Below are 18967 nucleotides of genomic sequence, written 5' to 3' on the forward strand. Positions count from 1 at the left end.
ATCTGAGCTCTCAGATAACTTTTACCAAGGTCTCAGACCTTAATTAGCTTGTTAGAGCTATGGCTTGTTCACTGTCATCGTTAGGCAAAGCCAGGTTATGCAAATTTCAAAGCTTTATAAATACCCTGACTCCTCAAACCTTGTCCCAACAAACAGCAGCCATGGGCTCCTCTAAGCAGCTGCCTAGCACTCTGAAAATTAAAATAAATGATGCCCACAAAGCAGGAGAAGGATATAAGAAGATAGTAAAGCATTTTCAGGTAGCCGTTTTCTCAGTTTGTAATGTAATTAAGAAATGGCAGTTGACAGGAACAGTGGAGGTCAAGTTGAGGTTTGGAAGACCAAGAAAACTTTCCGATAGAACTGCTCGTAGGATCGCTGCTAGAAAGGCAAATCAAAACCCCCATTTGGCTGAAAAAGACCTTCAGGAAGATTTAGCAGACTCTGGAGTGGTGGTGCACTGTTCTACTGTGCAGCAACACCTGCACAAATATGACCTTCATGGAACAGTCATCAGAAGAAAACCTTTCCTGCATCCTCACCACAAAATTCAGCGACAGAAGTGTGCAAAGGAACATCTAAACAAGCCTGATGCATTTTGGAAACAAGTCCTGTGGACTGATGAAGTTAAAATAGAACTTCTTAGCCGCAATGAGCAAAGGTATATTTGGAGAAAAAAAAGGGTGCAGAATTTCATGAAAAGAACCCCTCTCCAACTGTTGAGCATGGGGGTGGATCGATCATGCTTTGGGCTTGTGTTGCAGCCAGTGGCACGGGGAACATTTACTGGTAGAGGGAAGAATGAATTCAATTAAATACCAGCAAATTCTGGAAGTATACATCACACCATCTGTAAAAAAAAGCTGAAGATGAAACGAGGATGGCTTCTACAACAGGATAATGATCCTAAACACACCTCAAAATCCACAAAGGACTACCTCAAGAAGCGCAAGCTGAAGGTTTTGCCATGGCCCTCACAGTCCCCTGACCTAAACATCACCGAAAATCTGTGGATAGACATCAAAAGAGCAGTCCATGCAAGACCGCCCAAGAATCTCACAGAACTAAAAGCCTTTTGCGAGGAAGAATGGGTGAAAACCCCCCAAACAAGAATTGAAAGACTCTTAGCTGGCTACGGAAAGCGTTTACAAGCTGTGATACTTGCCAAAGGGGGTGTTACTAAGTACTGACCATGCAGGGTGCCCAAACTTTTGCTTCGGGCCCTTTTCCTTTTTTGTTATTTTAAAACTGTAAAAGATGGAAATAAGAAAGTAATCTTGCTTAAAATACTAAAGAAATATGTCATCTTTAACTTTATGCCTTTTGGAAATCAGGTCATCTTTTACTCACTTAGCTATTCACAGTAACAGAAATTTTGACCAGGGGTGCCCAAACTTTTGCATGCCACTGTAGATATACAGATGTTTCGAGGGATAGCCACAATGACGACTGATGTTTCTGAATTTTAATCTGTTGTTTCAGATGTTGAAATAGAGCAGAGCATGTTGCTTAATGAACACAGTGGATTCTGGTTAATTAGACACTTTGGGACCAGTGCATTTTGTTTCACGGAAAGAGATAAAAAGGCATTAAAAAGACAAACTACAGTTTAACCAACTAAAAGTTTATGTAGTTAAATGATATTCAAAACAAATTAGAACACTACAAATACTACTAAAAGACTGAGTATTAATTCCTAATAGTTACTGATGAAGGAATTCAATGTATTCCTTTGATTGACTGTAAATAAGTAAAATCAGCACAGACACCTAATACAGATAATGGACTGCTTTCATACAAAGTTACCAATGTTTGCAAGTTCCAAATCCTCACTAACATTCGAGATGATTTTGATACCTTCAAAGCCTTCATTGTTCCTAGCCTGATGGGAGTAGTGAAGTTGCTTAATTTTTGATTCGGAGCAAGAAAGCTGTGAGTGAACGGCTAAGGATTTCCGGAGCAAAAGCAGTTTTACTACTCGGGGTAAAAGAGAGGCAAGACTGCGCAAGCGCGTGACGTCAGCCAGTAGAGCAGGAGAAGTTTAAAAAGAAGACCGCCATATCCAGCAGGCAGCAGAGTGGTAGAGCTTTGGCTCAACAGGCTTACGCAGTAACGAGGCGAGGTAGGTCTACCTGTGTTAATTGTGGACAGGAAATAGTATGTGTGTGAGGCCAGTTTTCTGTGCTCAGTGTCAGATGTGGGAGATCCTGCAGTCTCCCAGCCTCTTGGACGGCCATATCTGCACCTGATGTGTCCAGCTGCAGCTCCTAAGGGACCGAGTTAGCGAACTGGAGATGCAGCTCGATGACTTTCGCCTGGTCAGAGAGAGCAAGGAGGTGATAGAGAGGAGTGGCAGGTGGTCACACCAGGGCCATGGAAGACAGACAAGTGGGTAACAGTCAGGAGAGAGAAGGGAAAGAGTCATGTACTAGAGAGTACCCCCAGTGGCTGTACCCCTTGACAATAAGTACTCCTGCTTGAGTACTGTTGGGGGGACAGCCTACCTGGGGGAAGCAACAGTGGCCGTCCCTCTGGCACAGAGTCCGGCCCTGTGGTTCAGAAAGGTAGGGAAAGGAAGAGGAAGACAGTAGTGATAGGGGACTCGATAGTTAGGGGGTCAGAAAGGTGATTCTGTGGATGCAGGAAAGAAACTCGGATGGTAGTTTGCCTCCCAGGTGCCAGGGTCCAGGATGTTTCAGATCACATCCAAGATATCCTGCAGTGGGAGGGAGAACAGCCAGAGGTCATGGTACATATTGGTACCAATGACATAGGTAGGAAAAGGGAAGAGGTCCTGAAAAAAGACTACAGGGAGTTAGGAAGGAAGTTGAGAAGCAGGACCGCACAGGTAGTAATCTCCGGTTTACTGCCTGTGCGACGTGACAGTGAGTATAGGAATAGAATGAGGTGGAGGATAAATGCGTGGCTGAGGGATTGGAGCAGGGGGCAGGGATTCAGATTTCTGGATCATTAGGACCTCTTTTGGGGCAGGTGTGACCTGTACAAAAAGGATGGGTTGCACCTGAATCCAAGGAGGACCAATATCCTGGCGGGGAGGTCTGCTAAGGCTACCGGGGAGAGTTTAAACTAGAATTGTTGCGTGGTGAGAACCGAACTGAAGAGACTGGGGAAGAGGAAGTTGGCTCACAAATAAAGAAAGCTTGTAGACAGTGTGTGAGGGAGGATAGGCAGGTGATAGAGAAGGGACGCGCTCAGATGGACGGTTTGAGTTGTGTCTATTTTAACGCAAGGAGTATTGTGAACAAAGCAGATGAGCTTAGAGTGTGGATCAGTACTTGGAGCTATGACATCGTGGCCATTACAGAGACTTGGATGGCTCAGGCACAGGAATGGTTACTTCAAGTACCGGATTTTAGATGTTTCAGAAAGGACAGGGAGGGAGGCAAAAGAGGTGGGGGCGTGGCATTGTTGATCAGAGATAGTGTCACGGCTGCAGAAAAGGTGGACATCACGGAGGGATTGTCTACAGAGTCTCTGTGGGTGGAGGTTAGGAACAGGAAGGGGTCAATAACTGTACTGGGTTCTTTTTATAGACCACCCAATAGTAACAGGGATATCGAGGAGCAGATAGGGAAACAGATCCTGGAAAGGTGTAATAATATCAGAGTTGTCGTGATGGGAGATTTTAAGATGTTTAGATGAGTGGAGTTTGTTAGGTGTGTTCAGGAAGGTTTCATGACAGAATATGTAGATAAGCCTACAAGAGGAGAGTCTGTACTTGATTTGGTATTGGGAAATGAACCTGGTCAGGTGTCAGATTTCTCAGTGGGAGAACATTTTGGAGATAGTGATCATAATTCTACCTCCTTTACAATAGCATTGGAGAGATAAGAACAGACAAGTTAGAAAAGCATTTAATTGGAGTAAGGGGAATTATGAGGCTATCAGGCAGGAAATTGGAAGCTTAAATTGGGAACAGATGTTCTCAGGGGATATTTGTGTGGAATTCTGCATAGGTACGTTCCAATGAGACAGGGAAGTTATGGTAGGAGACAGGAACCGTGGTGTACAAAGGCTGTAATAAATTTAGTCAAGAAGAAAAGAAAAGCTTACAAAAGGTTCAGAGAGCTAGGTAATGTTAGAGATTTAGAAGATTATAAGGCTAATAAGGAGGGAGATTAAAAAGGAAATTAGGAGAGCCAGAAGGGGCCATGAGAAGGCCTTAGCAGGCAGGATTAAGGAAAACTCCAAGGCATTCTACAAGAATGTGAAGAGCAAGAGGGTAAGATGTAAAAAAATAGGACCTATCAAGTGTGATAGTGGGGAAGTGTGTATGGAACCGGAGGACATAGCAGAAGTACTTAATGAATACTTTGCATCAGTATTCACTATGGAAAAAGATATTGGTGATTGTAATGATGACCTGCAGCGGACTGAAAAGCTTGAGCATGTAGATATTAAGAAAGAGGATGTGCTGGAGCTTTTGGAAAGTATCAGGTTGGATAAGTTGCCAGGACCAGATGAGATGTACCCCAGGCTACTGTGGGAGGCGAGGGAGGAGATTGCTGAGCCTCTGGTGATGATCGTTGAATCAGGGAGAGGTTCTGGAGGATTGGAGGGTTGCGGATGTTGTTCCTTTATTCAAGGAAGGGAGTAGAGATAGCCCAGGGAATTATAGACCAGTGAGTCTTTCTTCAGTGGTTGGTAAGTTGATGGAACAGACCCTGAGAGGCAGAATTTATGAACATTTGGAGAGGTATAATATGATTAGGAATAGTCAGCACGGCTTTGTCAAAGGCAGGTCATGCCTTACGAGCCTAATTGAATTTTTTGAGGATGTGACTAAACACATTGATGAAGGAAGAACAGTGGATGTAGTGTAAATGGATTTCAGCAAGGCATTTGATAAGGTACCCCATGCAAGGCTTATTGAGAAAGTAAGGAGGCATAGGATCCAAGGGGACCTTGCTTTGTGGATCCAGAACTGGCTTGCCCACAGAAGGCAAAGGGATCTGTTCTGGGACGCTTACTCTTCGTGATATTTATAAATGACCTGGATGAGGAAGTGGAGGGATGAGTTAGTAAGTTTGCTGGTGACACAAGGGATGGAGGTGTTGTAGATAGTGTGGAGAGCTATCAGAGGTTACAGCGAGACACTGATAGGATGCAAAACTGAGCTGAGAAGTGGCAGATGGAGTTCAACCCAGATAAGTGTGAAGTGGTTCATTTTGGAAGGTCAAATATGATGGCAGAATATTATATTGGCAGTGTGGAGGATCAGAGGGATCTTGGGGTCCGAGTCCATAGACACTCAAAGCAGCTGCGCAGGTTGATTCTGTGGTTAAGAAGTCATATGGTATATTGGCCTTCATTAATCGTGGAATTGAATTTAAGAGCCGAGAGGTAATGTTGCAGCTATATAGGACCCTGGTCAGACCCCACTTGGAGTACTGTGCTCAGTTCTGGGCGCCTCACTACAGGAAGGATATGGAAACCACAGGAAGGGTGCAGAGGAGATTTACAAGGATGTTGCCTGGATTGGGGAGCATGCCTTGTGAGAACAGGTTGAGTGAACTCGGCCTTTCCTCCTTGGAGCCACGGAGGATGAGAGGTGACCTGATAGAGGTGCATGAGATGATGAGAAGCATTGATCATGTAGATAGTCAGAGGCTTTTTTCCAGGGCTGAAATGGTTGCCACAAGAGGACACAGGTTTAAGGTGCTGGGCAGTAGGTACAGAAGAGATAGCAGGGGTCAGAGAGTGGTGAGTACGTGGAATGGTCTGCCAGCAACGGTGGTGGAGGCAGATACGATAGGGTCTTTTAAGAGACTTTTGGATAGGTACATGGAGCTTAGAAAAATAGAGGGCTATGGGTAAGCCAGGTAATTTCTAAGATAGGGACATGTTCAGCACAACTTTGTGGGCCAAAGGGCCTGTATTGTGCTGTAGGTTTTCTATGTTTCTATGTTTCACTCCCAGCCATTTCTGGTATCTCCAAGTCTGAATGTTTGAAACTGCAGTGAGCAAAACAGTTCTGAAATGTCTTGCTGCTTATTTCTCGCCAACTATCAGCGACAAAAATCATTGCTTTTTGAACACAAACCCACACAACAGACACTATTAAAAACTGTTCGCTCTAAGCATGGTGTAGTGTCTAACCACCACACAAGTGCACAGGTCTGATCCTCCTTAGATGGCAGAGTGTACATTCACACAGACTTCTACAGGATCAATCAAAGGTCTTGTTGTCCTTTTAAAATATATTTTTAATGATCACATAACACTACCAGACATTAAGAACTTAAATACTGCAGGAGTTGCTCATTGGTGGAGGAAGTGAAGGAGCTGGAAAGTGAAGGTGCAGATCTTGCTGCTGCCTCTATCAGAGAGGCATTGGAGGAGTGGTACATGAAGGTGATATACAGTCTAACAACGACTGATCATCATAAGTCACTTTTCTCGTACTCACAAGACCCTGTTGGACATTATTAATCAGGAATGCTGCAAGTCCCATTACTGGCGTATGGCAGGGGCATAGTGGGGGAGCTGCATGGCCTTGGCCAGAGCAAGGACTAAGCCTCAAGCCACAGTGCTGCCTGTTTGCAGCTGCCCAGGAGAGAGGGGTCAGTGCACTCCACCACAGGTGCCGCGTTCAAGCTGCAGTTGGTGCTGCCCCCAAGTGTTCACTCGGCAGAAGACAAGCCAAGTGTTGCAGGGGTCAGACTGCAGACCTCTGCAAGATTCATGGACTCAGGGTCATGCACTATAAATTTTTTTTGTGTGACTTTAATTTAATGATATCTTATACATGTTTGCTGTCTTGTTTGTGCTATTTGCACCTTGTGCTGTGAGTGACTGTTGGTACAGTGTATCTCGGCCCTAGAGTAATGCTGTCTCATTTGGCTGCATTCATGAGTATTCACATATGGTTAATGGCAATTAAAATTGAACTTGTTAGAAACTGTTCAGCAACATTTTCCTGTCCCAATTAAGCAGCATAGTGTCCCAATTAAACAAAGGGAACCCCAGCTGTTTTCACAAATAAGCAGCTACCCCGATTGACTGACAGCCCAATTAACCAGATGACAATGTCTTTGTGGCCATGCTTGCAGATGATACAAAGATGGGTGGAAGGGCACGTGGTGTTGAGGAAGCAGGGAGTCTCCAGAAGAACTTGGACAGACTGGGAGAATGGGTAAAGAAGTGGCAGATGGATTCGTGTCAGGAAGTGTACAGTTACAGTAGAGAGCATAAAGGCGTGGAATATTTTCTAAATAGGCAGAAAATTCAAAAATCAGAGGTGCAAAGGGATTTGGAAGTCCTCGTGCTGCATTCCTTAAAAGTTAATTTGAGTCAGTGGTAAGGAAGGTAAATGCAATGCCAGCATTCATTTTGAGAGGACTAGAAAATAAAAGCAAGGATGACAGACTGCACGTAGAGTATTGTGAGTACTTTTGGGCATCATATACAAGTGATGTACTGGCATTGGAAAGGGTCCAGAGGAGGTACATGACAATATATCTGACAAGGACAGGATTACCAAATATTGAAAGGCTTTGAAAGAGTAGACATAGAGAAGATGTTTCCTATCATGGATGAGTCTAGGACCAGAGAGCACAGCCTCAGAATAGAGGGATGTTCATTTAGAACAGAGATAAAGATAAGTTTCTTTAGCCAGAGCATCGCGAATCTGTGGAATTCAGTGGCACAGACAGGCTGTGAAAACGAAATCATTGGGTATATTTAAAGCAGAGGTCGATAGGTTCTTGAATAGCAAGGGCATCAAAAGTAACAGGGAGAAGGCAGGAGAATGGGACTGAGGAGGATAATAATTCAATCACGATGGCATGGCAGACCAGACTCAAAGAGCTGAATGGTCTAATTCTGCTCCTATGTCTTATGATCTTCTACACCAAGAAGCAAATTTACAGTGGCAGCAATCACTGATTGGGGTTCAATTTCCGCTGGTGTCTGTAAGGAGTTTGTATGTTCTCCCTGAGACTACATGGATTTCCTCCGGGTGCTCTGGGTTCCTCCCACATTCCAAAGACAGGACATTTAGGGTTAATAACCTGTGGGCATGCTATGATGGTGCTGGAAGCATGGCAATACTTGCAGGATACCCCAGCACATCCTGAGACTGTGCTGGTCATTAACACACACGACACATTTCACTGACAACACACTAGAGGAACTCAGCAGGTCGGGCAGCATCCGTGGAAACTATCAGTCAACGTTTGACACATTTCACTGTACGTATCAATGACTATATTTGCCATATGTCCAATTATTAATGTCCCATAGCACGTAGAAGATGAAATTAACAGCAGCAGAAACACTTTAAAAGCTGAGTGTGTCAACTCAAACCAGGAAAGCAAATATAAAACTACTTTAGGAAAGTGAGTTATTCTGATCAGTTTAATGAGGTCTATTCTCACAATTGTGGTACATGCGATATTCAGGTTGGGGTAGCACCTCTGGCGAAGGAGCTTGTCATGTCCACTCTGGGGCAGCTCACTCACCTTTGGGCCGCACCAGACACTCAACTCTCACCTGTGGCTCCAAGTAGCTGCTTGCATGTGACAGCGACTACACCCCAGTACACTTCTTTGACAGGCGGACTAAACCAGGTGAAGGTCGCTGGCGGACCTCACACCCCGGTGAGATAGGGTCATGCCTGTCCTAGCATGTGAAATCAGCTCCAGCGGACTGGTTGGAGAGATCCAATGGCTAGGAAGGCAGTTCTGCAATACTTTGTGGTGAGCAAAGGGCATGAAAAGGCAAAGAAGCAGCGATGGCCATCTGCAGCAATAAAGGAAGATCCCAGTTGTAATGACTACCCGGATCCACTGCACCCAGACTTCCAAGGTCGAGAGAGTGAAACTGCCCCAGTGCAACTGCTTTTCCATTTTAAATATTCTCCTGCACAGGTTCCTCCGTCATAGCCAGATACAACTGACAACCAACGACGATGTTCTCGAACTTACCAATGATACACGTGGAAGTACCCCCTGGAGCACCAACTGTGGACAGACAGGGTCCATTATTGCCAGCACTGGACACAAAGGTAATGTTGTGCTTCAGAACCGCCTCTTCAATCACCTTGCATATCCTCCTGGATGAAAAATTAGAAAGCCAACATCATCAATACAGGTTCAGTGTCACCTGCATCAGGTTTAATATCATTGGAGTACATCATGGAATTTGTTGTTTTGCAGCAGCAGTACAAAATAACAATAAGAAATATATCCGAAAAAAATTAATTAAATATATAGTGCAGAAAGAAAACCAAAAAAAAAGGGAAAAAAATGAGGTAGAACTCATTGTCCAATCAAAAATCTGACAGTGGAGGAGAAGGAGCCATTACTAAAATATTGAGTGTGTGCCTTCAGGCTCCTGTACCTCCTCCCTGAGGATAGTAATAAGATGGCATGTCTCAATTAATCCCACTTCCATCTGCTACTACTACAATCCCCAGAATTTCTCCTGTTATATTGACCCAATTTCGTATTAGAAGTTGCAGCTGAAATTACTTCCACTGCTGCTTCAGTCACTACACTTCAGGTCACTGTGTGAACAATTCTCATCTCCCGACATCACAACCATTCGGAGAACTGCACAGTAGCATGATGGTTAGTGCAACAATGTACAGCACCACTGATCCAGGTTTAATTCCCACCCTATGGGAGTTTGTACATTCCCAAACTTAGAAAGAAATCAGGAAGGCTAAAAGACACATAGTTGCTCGAGCAGAAAAGGTAAAGGAGAATCCTAAGGGATTCCACAGATATCAGAATCAGAGTTATTATCACCGGCATATGTCATGAAATTTGTTAACTTTATGGCAGCAGTACAAAGAATTACATGATAAATAAATATAGAGAAAAAACTGATATATAGAAAAATGCTGAGTTACATTAAATATGTGTGTGTGTACATAAAAAATCATACACACACACGCATATATGTGTGTCTATTAAATAGTTAAAGTAAGTAGCGCAAAAAAACAAAAATAAAAAAAGTAGTGAGGTAGAGTTAAAAATCTTTCCCAATGGTAACAGTGTGAAGAGGATATGTTCAGAGCAAAAGGATTGCAAGGGACAAAATTAGTCCTCTGGAAGACCAGAATGGTAATCCATGGGTGGAGTCAAAACAGATAGAGATTTTAAATGCATTCTTTGCATCTGTATTTACTCAGGAGACAGATACAGAGTCTACAGAACTGAGGCAAAGCAGCATCAACTTCACGGATTACAGAGGAGGAGATGTATGCTACGCTGAGGCAAATCAGGGTGAATAAATCATCAGGACCTGACAAGGTGTTCCCTTGGACTCTATGGGAGGCAAGTGCAGGGCTTATCAGCGACGGCAACTAAGCTCGACGAACGAGTACTTCACGCAGGTCAGAGGCGGTGATTTAAAACGAGAGCTTTGCGGGCGTTAGTCCATTGTGCGGGGCCCATCAGCGGCAGCAGCTAAGCTCGACGAACTAAATAAAAGTACCGAAGGGATAAGCAGAGCGTCCATTGTCGGGGAGGCCAGTTGTTGGGAGTAGGCCAGTGGAGGGAGTAGGATTGATAGGCTTTGGCTCATTCAGGCAAGGTAAGTGGGTAAGTGGACTTTGCTTTTTGTTTTTTTTTGAGGGATTAGAGTGCATGTTGGTAGTGTTAGTATTTTGCTATGGGTGTCAGATGTGGGAGTCCTAGGAATCTTCCAGTCTCCCAGATGGCTACACCTGCTCCAGGTGCACCGAGATGCAGCTCCTGAGAGACCGTGTTAGGGACCTCAAGAGAGAGAATTTGTAGAACGTCTAAGGGATGGCTTTTCAGAACAGCTTGTTGTTGAGCCCACTAGGGGATCGGCTGTGCTGGATTGGGTGTTGTGCAATGATCCCGAGGTGATAAGAGAGCTTAAGGTTAAGGAACCTGAGGGAACAGGCATCACAATATGATCAAGTTCACTTTGAAATTTGAGAGGGAAAAAAATAAAATCTAATGTATCGGTATTTCAGTGGAATAAAGGAAATTACAATGGCATGAGAGGGGAACTGGCAGAAGTTGACAGGAAAGGGATATTTGCAGGAAGGACAGCAGAGCAACAATGGCTGGAGTTTCTGTGAAAAATGAGGGGAGTGCAAGACAGGTATATTCCAAATAAGAAGAAATTATCAAAGGGAAGAAGGACACTACCGTAGCTGACAAGTGAAGTCAGAACCAAAGTCAAAGCAAAGGAGAGAGCATAAAACGAAGCCAGAGGCAGTGGGAAGATAGAGGATTGGGGAGCTTTTAAAAACTTGCAGAAGGAAACAAAGAAGGTCATTCGGAAGATAAAGGTGAATTATGAGAGGAAGCTGGTGACTCATATCAAAGCCAGCATGGCTTCCTGAAAGGAAGATCCTGCCTGACAAACCCACTGCAAACCTTTGAGGAAGTTACAAGCAGGGTAGACAAAGGAGATGCAATAGACGTGGTGTACTTGGATTTTCAGAAAGCCTTTGACAAAGTGCCACACATGAGGCTAATTAGCAAGATAAGAGCCCATGGAATTACAGGGAAGTTACTAGCATGGGTGGAGCATTGGCTGATCGGCAGAAACCAGAGAGTGGCAATAAAGAGATCCTATTCTGGCTGGCTGCCGGTTACAAGTGGAGTTCCACAGCAGTCAGTGTTGGGACCGTTACTTTTTACGATGTATGTCAATGATTTGGACTACGGTATTAAGGGATTTGTGGCTAAATTTGCCGCTGATACAAAGATAGGTGGAGGAGCAGGTAGTGTTGAGGAAACAGAGAGCCTGCAGAGAGACTTAGATAGTTTAGGGGAATGGGCAAAGAAGTGGCAAATGAAATACAATGTTGGAAAGTGTATGGTCATGCACTTTGGAAAAAGAAATAAATGGGCAGACTATTATTTAGATGGGGAGAGAACTCAAAATGCAGAGATGCAAAGAGACTTGGGAGTCCTTCTGCAAGATACCCTAAAGATTAACCTGCAGGTTGAGTCAGTTGTGAGGAAGGCGAATGCAATGTTGGCATTCATTTCTAGAGGTATAGAATATAAGAGCTGGGATGTGATGTTGAGGCTCTATAAGGATCAGCCCATGATTGAATGGCGGAGCAGACTCAATTCAGAGAAGATTCATGAGAATGATTCCAGGAATGAGAGGGTTACCGTATGAGGGACGTCTGGCAGCTCTTGGGCTGTATTCCCTGGAGTTCAGGAGAATGAGGGCAGATCTCATAGAAACATTCCAAATGTTACAAGGTCTGAACAGATTAGAAATGGCAAAGTTATTTCCCATGGTAGGGGATTCAAGGACAAGAGGGCACAACTTTAGGATTGAAGGACATCCTTTTAGAACTGAGATGCGGAGAAATTACTTTAGTCAGATGGTGGTAAATCTGTGGAATTTGTTCCCACGATCAAGTTCAAGTTTGTCATTCAACCATACATGAATACAGCCACATGAAAGTGTTCCTCAGAGGCCAAGGTACAAAACAAAGTACCAGCAGCACAGAGCACATAGCACTTATTGTTACAGTAGCAGAAATACAGTCACAAATAACTCAAGATATCCAATGCCTATCCTAAATCCGAAATGGGTCTTTGAACTAAATATGAAAAAAATAGGGCAAAGGGTGGAGGAGGTGAGTATATGGAGTTAGCTCAAGTTCAACTATCATTAATCCATATGTGAATAAGCCAAATGGTATGGCATTCCTCTGGGGCCAAGGTGCAAAGCACAGTACCAGCAACACACAGCACATACGGTTATGACAGGAGAAAAGCATACAGTCATTAAGTCATAAAAAAAATAATATAGCCCAAGGCCCTCAGTGGCATTGCCTGAAAATTGATAGTGCATAGGATCTTGTCCTGGTCCAGCTTATCTTCTACTGAGTGAACAGCAAAGGGCAGTACCAATGGGAGGGGTTAAGAACATAAGAAATAGGGGGGGGGGGACTTCCGGGTCATCAAGGGAATGGCGGCGTAAGGAAAAGGTCTCTCGACAAAAAAGAAGGTAAACTGCCCCAAAATCGAATTTAGACAAATACTTAATATTGCATAACTATATTAATAAAAGGGGCAAGGATGATGTCTAAGAACAAGAATAAAAAGTCTGCTTCGAAAGCTGATAAACATAAAGAGATGCAGCAAGGCGACGGGCCTAGCTCTCCCATGGCAAGCCAGGACGGAGATAATGAGGGGGAATCGGTGACTCTGTCTTTGATTCTCGGAGAGATTCGTGAGTTCCGACAAGATAACAGCAAACAGCTGGAAGATATTAAAGGAGAAATAGTAAAAACTAACTCGCGGATAGATGAAGCCGAAGCGAGGATTGTTGGAATTGAAGAGAAGCTACAAAACGCCGAGGAAGTGATAGCAGAAATGCTGGAGCTACAAGACCAACTCCAGTGGAAACTAATAGATCAAGAAGGCCGCTCGAGAAGGGAAAATGTGAGGATCTACGGAGTTCCCGAAGGAACCGAAGGTAAACCCGGATTGATGATTCCCTTCATAGAGAAGCTGCTGAGAGAGAACCTTGATATACCGGCCGCAAAAGACCTACAGATAGAAAGGGCTCACCGCGCGTTGGCACCACAGCCTCCGGCAGGCGCCCAGCCCAGATCGATTCTGATCAGATTTCTCAATTACAGAACGAAGGAAGAGGTGCTTAAAAGAGCATGGCAAAAGAAAGGTTTCACGTGGAACAACTGCAAAATCAGTTTAGACCACGACTACGCACCGGGGATTCTTGCCAGACGGAAGGAATATACGGAAACATGGAGAGTCCTGAAGGAAAACAACATCAGATTCCAGACCCTGTATCCAGCTCGGCTGAGAGTCTTTTACGACGAAGGGACAAAAACTTACGCTACGGTGGAAGAGGCAACGTCGGACCTGGCGGACCGGGGACTACCTATTAAAGTTATCACCCAACCGGAGTCGCTACTGGAGATGATTCGGCTGAAGTCGTGGCAGTTAGTGGGGCGAGGACGCTCCACTCGAACCAGAGTGTCAAACTACAAGGAAAAGCTGCAAATATTCAGACGCGAATGTACAGAGAATCAGATTAATTAAGAGAAATGACTGAAAAGAGTAAATCGGACTTAAAAGTAAAATGAAAACTGGTAACTGAAAATAAACTAGGCGGAATAACTTGAATGATAGCAATATGGTTGAGACATAAATAGGAGAAAATTCTCTTATGATTATTCAAACTGCTGAGGGCCCTCTAACACAGGGTGAAGATAGAGGCTATCCCTCTGAACTGTGGCGGGTCGGTGCTCAGGCCTCACTGTGGGAAGTCGGGGAAAATTTTCATATGTTATACGTTCAGAAATGTCTAGGGTGTGGTTATATGTCTTGGTTTACTGTTGAGAAGGGATTGCTGTTTGGTTAGAAAAGGAGAGTGCTTTTTTTCTACTAGAGAAAAATGCAAACTGAATTGGTAAAAATAATTTCCTATAATGTTAATGGGGTTTTGAATCCAATTAAAAGAAATAAGATTATGTCTAAATTGAAAAAAGAGAGGGCACAAATAGCTTTCCTCCAGGAAACACATATGAGCCAATCTGAACATGGAAAATTAAAAAGAATGGGCTTTAAGCATGTATTTTATTCATCATATAAATTGAGTCACAAAAGAGGGGTAGCTACTTTAATATCAAGTACTCTTAATTATGAACATATTTCAGAGACTAGAGACAAAGAAGGACGGTTTGTAAAAATCACAGGAAGAATAGAAGGTACAGAAATAACATTGCTGAATGTTTATGCTCCTCCAGGTAGTGAATGGTCATTTTATAGACACATTTTTGACCTAATGGTCAGTTCTCGAGGGGTAGTAATTTGTGGAGGGGATTTTAATATTAGATTAAATCCTATATTAGATTCTTCAAGAATAGTTACTCAGAATAAACCTCTGACTCGGAAAGTGAATTCATTGATGGAGGAGTTGGGAATTATAGATGTCTGGAGGGAATTACACCCTACTAGTAAAGATTATACATATTACTCTTTCCCTCATTCAGCCTATTCAAGGATAGACTATTTCTTTATCTTTAATACAGATAGACTCAGGATAAAAAACTGTAATATTGCAACAATTGATCTGTCGGATCATAGCCCAGTCTCTATGTCTCTAATCCTGGAAAGGAAAATGAGGAAAACACTATGGAGGCTAAACTCACATATTTTATCAAATCTGGAATAAATGGATTGAATATATAACCCCAATGCGAGCAGACTTTAGATGACTCTCCTAATGATTTATATTGCTCTTCTCATCAACACAGTAATATTGCTAACGTAAGCACCCCTAGTCTAAATGTTTGTTGTTTTTTTTTGGAAAATAGAGAATTAACACAAGTAAAGGGAAAGATTTGGGAAAGGGATAAAAAAAAATGAAAAAATTAAGTAAATAAGTACATAGGGATTGGATAATTATGTCTGCGGGCAGGAACAAGCACGAACAAATTGGGATATAAACACCTACAATGGTTGGTATATAGGCTTGTATGCAACATTTTGGACCAGTGGAAATGGTCCAGAAGGGTTGTATGGAAACTATTATTACCATTTTTCTTAACAACTAATTTCATTACTTAGCCTAATAGGTTAGATTTATCACAGTACATAATTATCTATTTAAATGTTTATTTTCCTTTTATATCATCTCAATGTCTACTTAAGAATGTATAAATAATTGTGGTTTTGTACATATAAAAAAATGGAAAAGGTTATATGTGTGAAAAAAGTACATGATAATTGTGAATTCCTTATCCAAATAAAAATTAAATTTAAAAAAAACATAAGAAATAGGAGCAAGAGCAGGCCATCCTGCCCTGCCATTCAATAAGATCATGGCTGATCTGTCCGTAAGCTCAGCTCCATCTACCTGCCTTTTCCCCATAACCCTCAATTCCCCTACTATGTAGCTCCTAACCCAGTACAGATGCCAGCAGGCCCACAGAGGCCTCTGATGCAGGTTGACAATTCCTTCTCGAGCACCATCCCACTACCAAAGACACGACTTGACCCACTGAATTCCTCCCAGTAAATTGTTTGTTGCTCCAGATTCCATCATCTGCACTCTCTTGTGTCTCCAATATCTAGGGCATGTTTGACAGGAACCGCAACTATCATGTAAGATTTTAACTTGCATGTTGATTGGGCAAAGTAAATAGGTAAGAGCATAAAAAGAAGAATTGTGGTGTATGTCAGGGATTGTGCTATGGAATCCAAAGGATAAATATTAAAAATTAGCTCTATTTGTCACATGTACGGTGGAACATCAGAACATACAGCATCATTTGCATCAATGACCAACACAGTCTGAGGATTGTGCTGAGGGGCAAGCTACAAGTGTCACTATATTTCCGGCACCAACATAGCATGCTCACATCTTACTATCTCTAACCTGTACATCTTTGGAATTTGGAAGGAAATCCACATTGTTATGCAATGAACTTACAAGCTCCTTACAGACTAGTTTGGTGCAGCATCCTCTCACAGTAGTAGTAGTAATACTAGTGCGATCATTCAAGTTAAGTATGATGTTCTCCTCAGGAGTTGTCTATTGAGAAGTCCTCAGGTGACTGTAGAGGCTGATCCGGGATCCACATATTCTGGTGCATGTGGGCAAGAGTAAGTTGTGGCTGTGGTTAGTGGTTGGGTCTTTTGGTTGTTCAGCCTTTCGTTTCACAGCTACCACTTATTCACTGCAGCAGAGTGGAGATGGTTCTCAAACAGTGCAGCTTCCTCTTAAACAGATTTCCTCTAGGTGTATCTATTGAGTGGAATGTCTTCCCAGTTTTTAGATGTAACGTTGGATTTCTGCTATGTAACGTTGGATTTATGAGGGATTTGAAGTAACTTTTAAAGCCTTTCCTTTGCTCACCAGGGGCTCACTTCCTTCAACTCACAATATGTGAAAAATACAGCAAACTATCAGGTCAGCAGAAACTATTATTGGCTGCAGTCTACAATAATGCAGGACATAGAAGCACACAGGAAGATTCATTGCAGATGCTACACACCCAGCAAGATGAATTTTCGAAAAGCTCCTTTCTCGAAAGTGCTATTGGGCTATTGAAACAAAGGCTTCATAAGATCTTAAAAGCTTCTTCCCACAGGCATTTAATCCTATAAACGCAAACACGAGGAAATCTGCAGATGCTGGAATTTCAAGCAACACACATCAAAGTTGCTGGTGAACGCAGCAGGCCAGGCAGCATCTCCAGGAAGAGGTACAGTCGACGTTTCGGGACCGAGACCCTTCGTCAGGACTAACTGAAGGAAGAGCTAGTAAGAGATTTGAAAGTGGGAGGGGGAGGGGGAGATCCAAAATGATAGGAGAAGACAGGAGGGGGAGGGATGGAGCCAAGAGCTGGACAGGTGATTGGCAAAAGGGATATGAGAGGATCATGGGACAGGAGGCCGAGGGAGATAGAAAAGGGGGAGGGGGAAGCCCAGAGGATGGGCAAGGAGTATAGTGAGAGGGTATTTATTTTATATATATAATACATGTAATATATTATATATATATGTGTGTGTGTGTGTGTGTGTGTATATATATATATAGATAGATAGATAGATAGATATAGATATGTACATACACTCATTCTCTCCTTTTTCTCTCTCTGTCTCTCTCACTATACTCCTTGCCCATCCTCTGGGCTTCCCCCCTCCCCCTTTCAGTACACCCGTAAGTGCATTTTACTCCAACATTTCAGTTGTGAGATGAATGGTCAGATAACAATTTGTGGTTATCCTGGCAGTAATTACTATATCAGTTACAAGAGAATTGCGGGAAGTATTTCAAATGGAACTGTATTAAAGATAGCAAAGATGAAAGTGAGAAACAAGGTTAGCTTGGGAAAACATTGACATTTATGTTTATGAATGTGAAATAAATTATTTTAAATGAGGGGCAGGGTGAAAGGAAAAGATAAATAGGCATGAGACTGGGAGATTTTTTTCTTAGAAAAGAGTGAAATCAATTAAAAAAGGAAAAAAACATTGTTCCTTTGCATTTTTTAAAAACATTTGATAAAGTGTCACATGAAATTACAGCACATTGAGCACAACAGAGGATTGGTTTATAGGTGGAAATCAAAATAGATAAAAAATTATTTTCAGGTTCTCAGATGCTGTTGAGAGGGAAAACAATGAAGAGGATTTGATCCTCAGCTACATCAATGTGACTTAAAAAGGCAGAGATTAAAACATCCAAGCTTTCAAAGCTCAGTGAGAAAGAAAATTATGAGTAAGATGCAAACCTATAAATTTTTTTAAGTTTCTTTGTTCTAGCCACATAATATAATCACATCCCTAGAAGAATAAAGGACAGTTTAATTGATGATTAGAATGGATTGTCAGCAATGACTTGAAAACCTGGATTTTGTGAACAATTATGTACAGAAAAGTGAACCTTTGCCTCAAATCAGCAAGTTTGGAACTTAAGTAAAGTCCCAAAATTACTGCTTGAGACCCACCACTGGTCTGAGAACAGAGGCATCATTTACACTAGGGAACGTACTGTCAGACAACGCACATGAAAGTGGGCAGGGATTCAGTTCCACCATTCAAGATGATCATGGCTGATCTGTCCCAAGCCTCATCTCCTCTTCCTGCCAGTTCTCCATAGTGTTCAATACTCAATTACTCAACATATAGTGGACACAGCCTCTGAATCAGTTTTAATATAACAGGGTTTTGTCGTGAAAAAAGTAAGTGTGTGTGCGCACGCCCATATACAACCCTGAGATTCATTTTCTTGTGGCATATTCAAGAAATCCATAATAGAATAACAACCATAATAGAACTAATGAAAGACTGCATTAACTTGGGTGTTCAACCAGTGAGACAAAGACAACAAACTGCAAATACAAAACAAAAGAAGTAATAACAATAAATCAATAAGCAATATCAAGAACATAAGATGAATCATTGAAAGTGACTCCATAGGTTGTGGAAACATTTCAACTGATGGGGCGAGTGAA

The 18967-nt window shown here is 42.5% G+C and overlaps 1 protein-coding gene across 1 annotated transcript in view; it reads right to left on the reverse strand.

Moving 5' to 3' along the window:
• The window catches only part of LOC134353176 (tripeptidyl-peptidase 2-like), a 201819-nt gene that overhangs the window by 140785 nt on the left and 42067 nt on the right, over positions 1 to 18967 (reverse strand). Inside the window, exon 9 of the mRNA XM_063061169.1 lies at positions 8949 to 9076. Coding sequence (XP_062917239.1) covers positions 8949 to 9076 — 128 coding nt within the window. The remainder of the gene's footprint in view (positions 1 to 8948; positions 9077 to 18967) is intronic.

Source organism: Mobula hypostoma, chromosome 10, assembly GCF_963921235.1.
Source record: "Mobula hypostoma chromosome 10, sMobHyp1.1, whole genome shotgun sequence".
Classification (NCBI taxonomy): Eukaryota; Metazoa; Chordata; class Chondrichthyes; order Myliobatiformes; family Myliobatidae; genus Mobula; species Mobula hypostoma.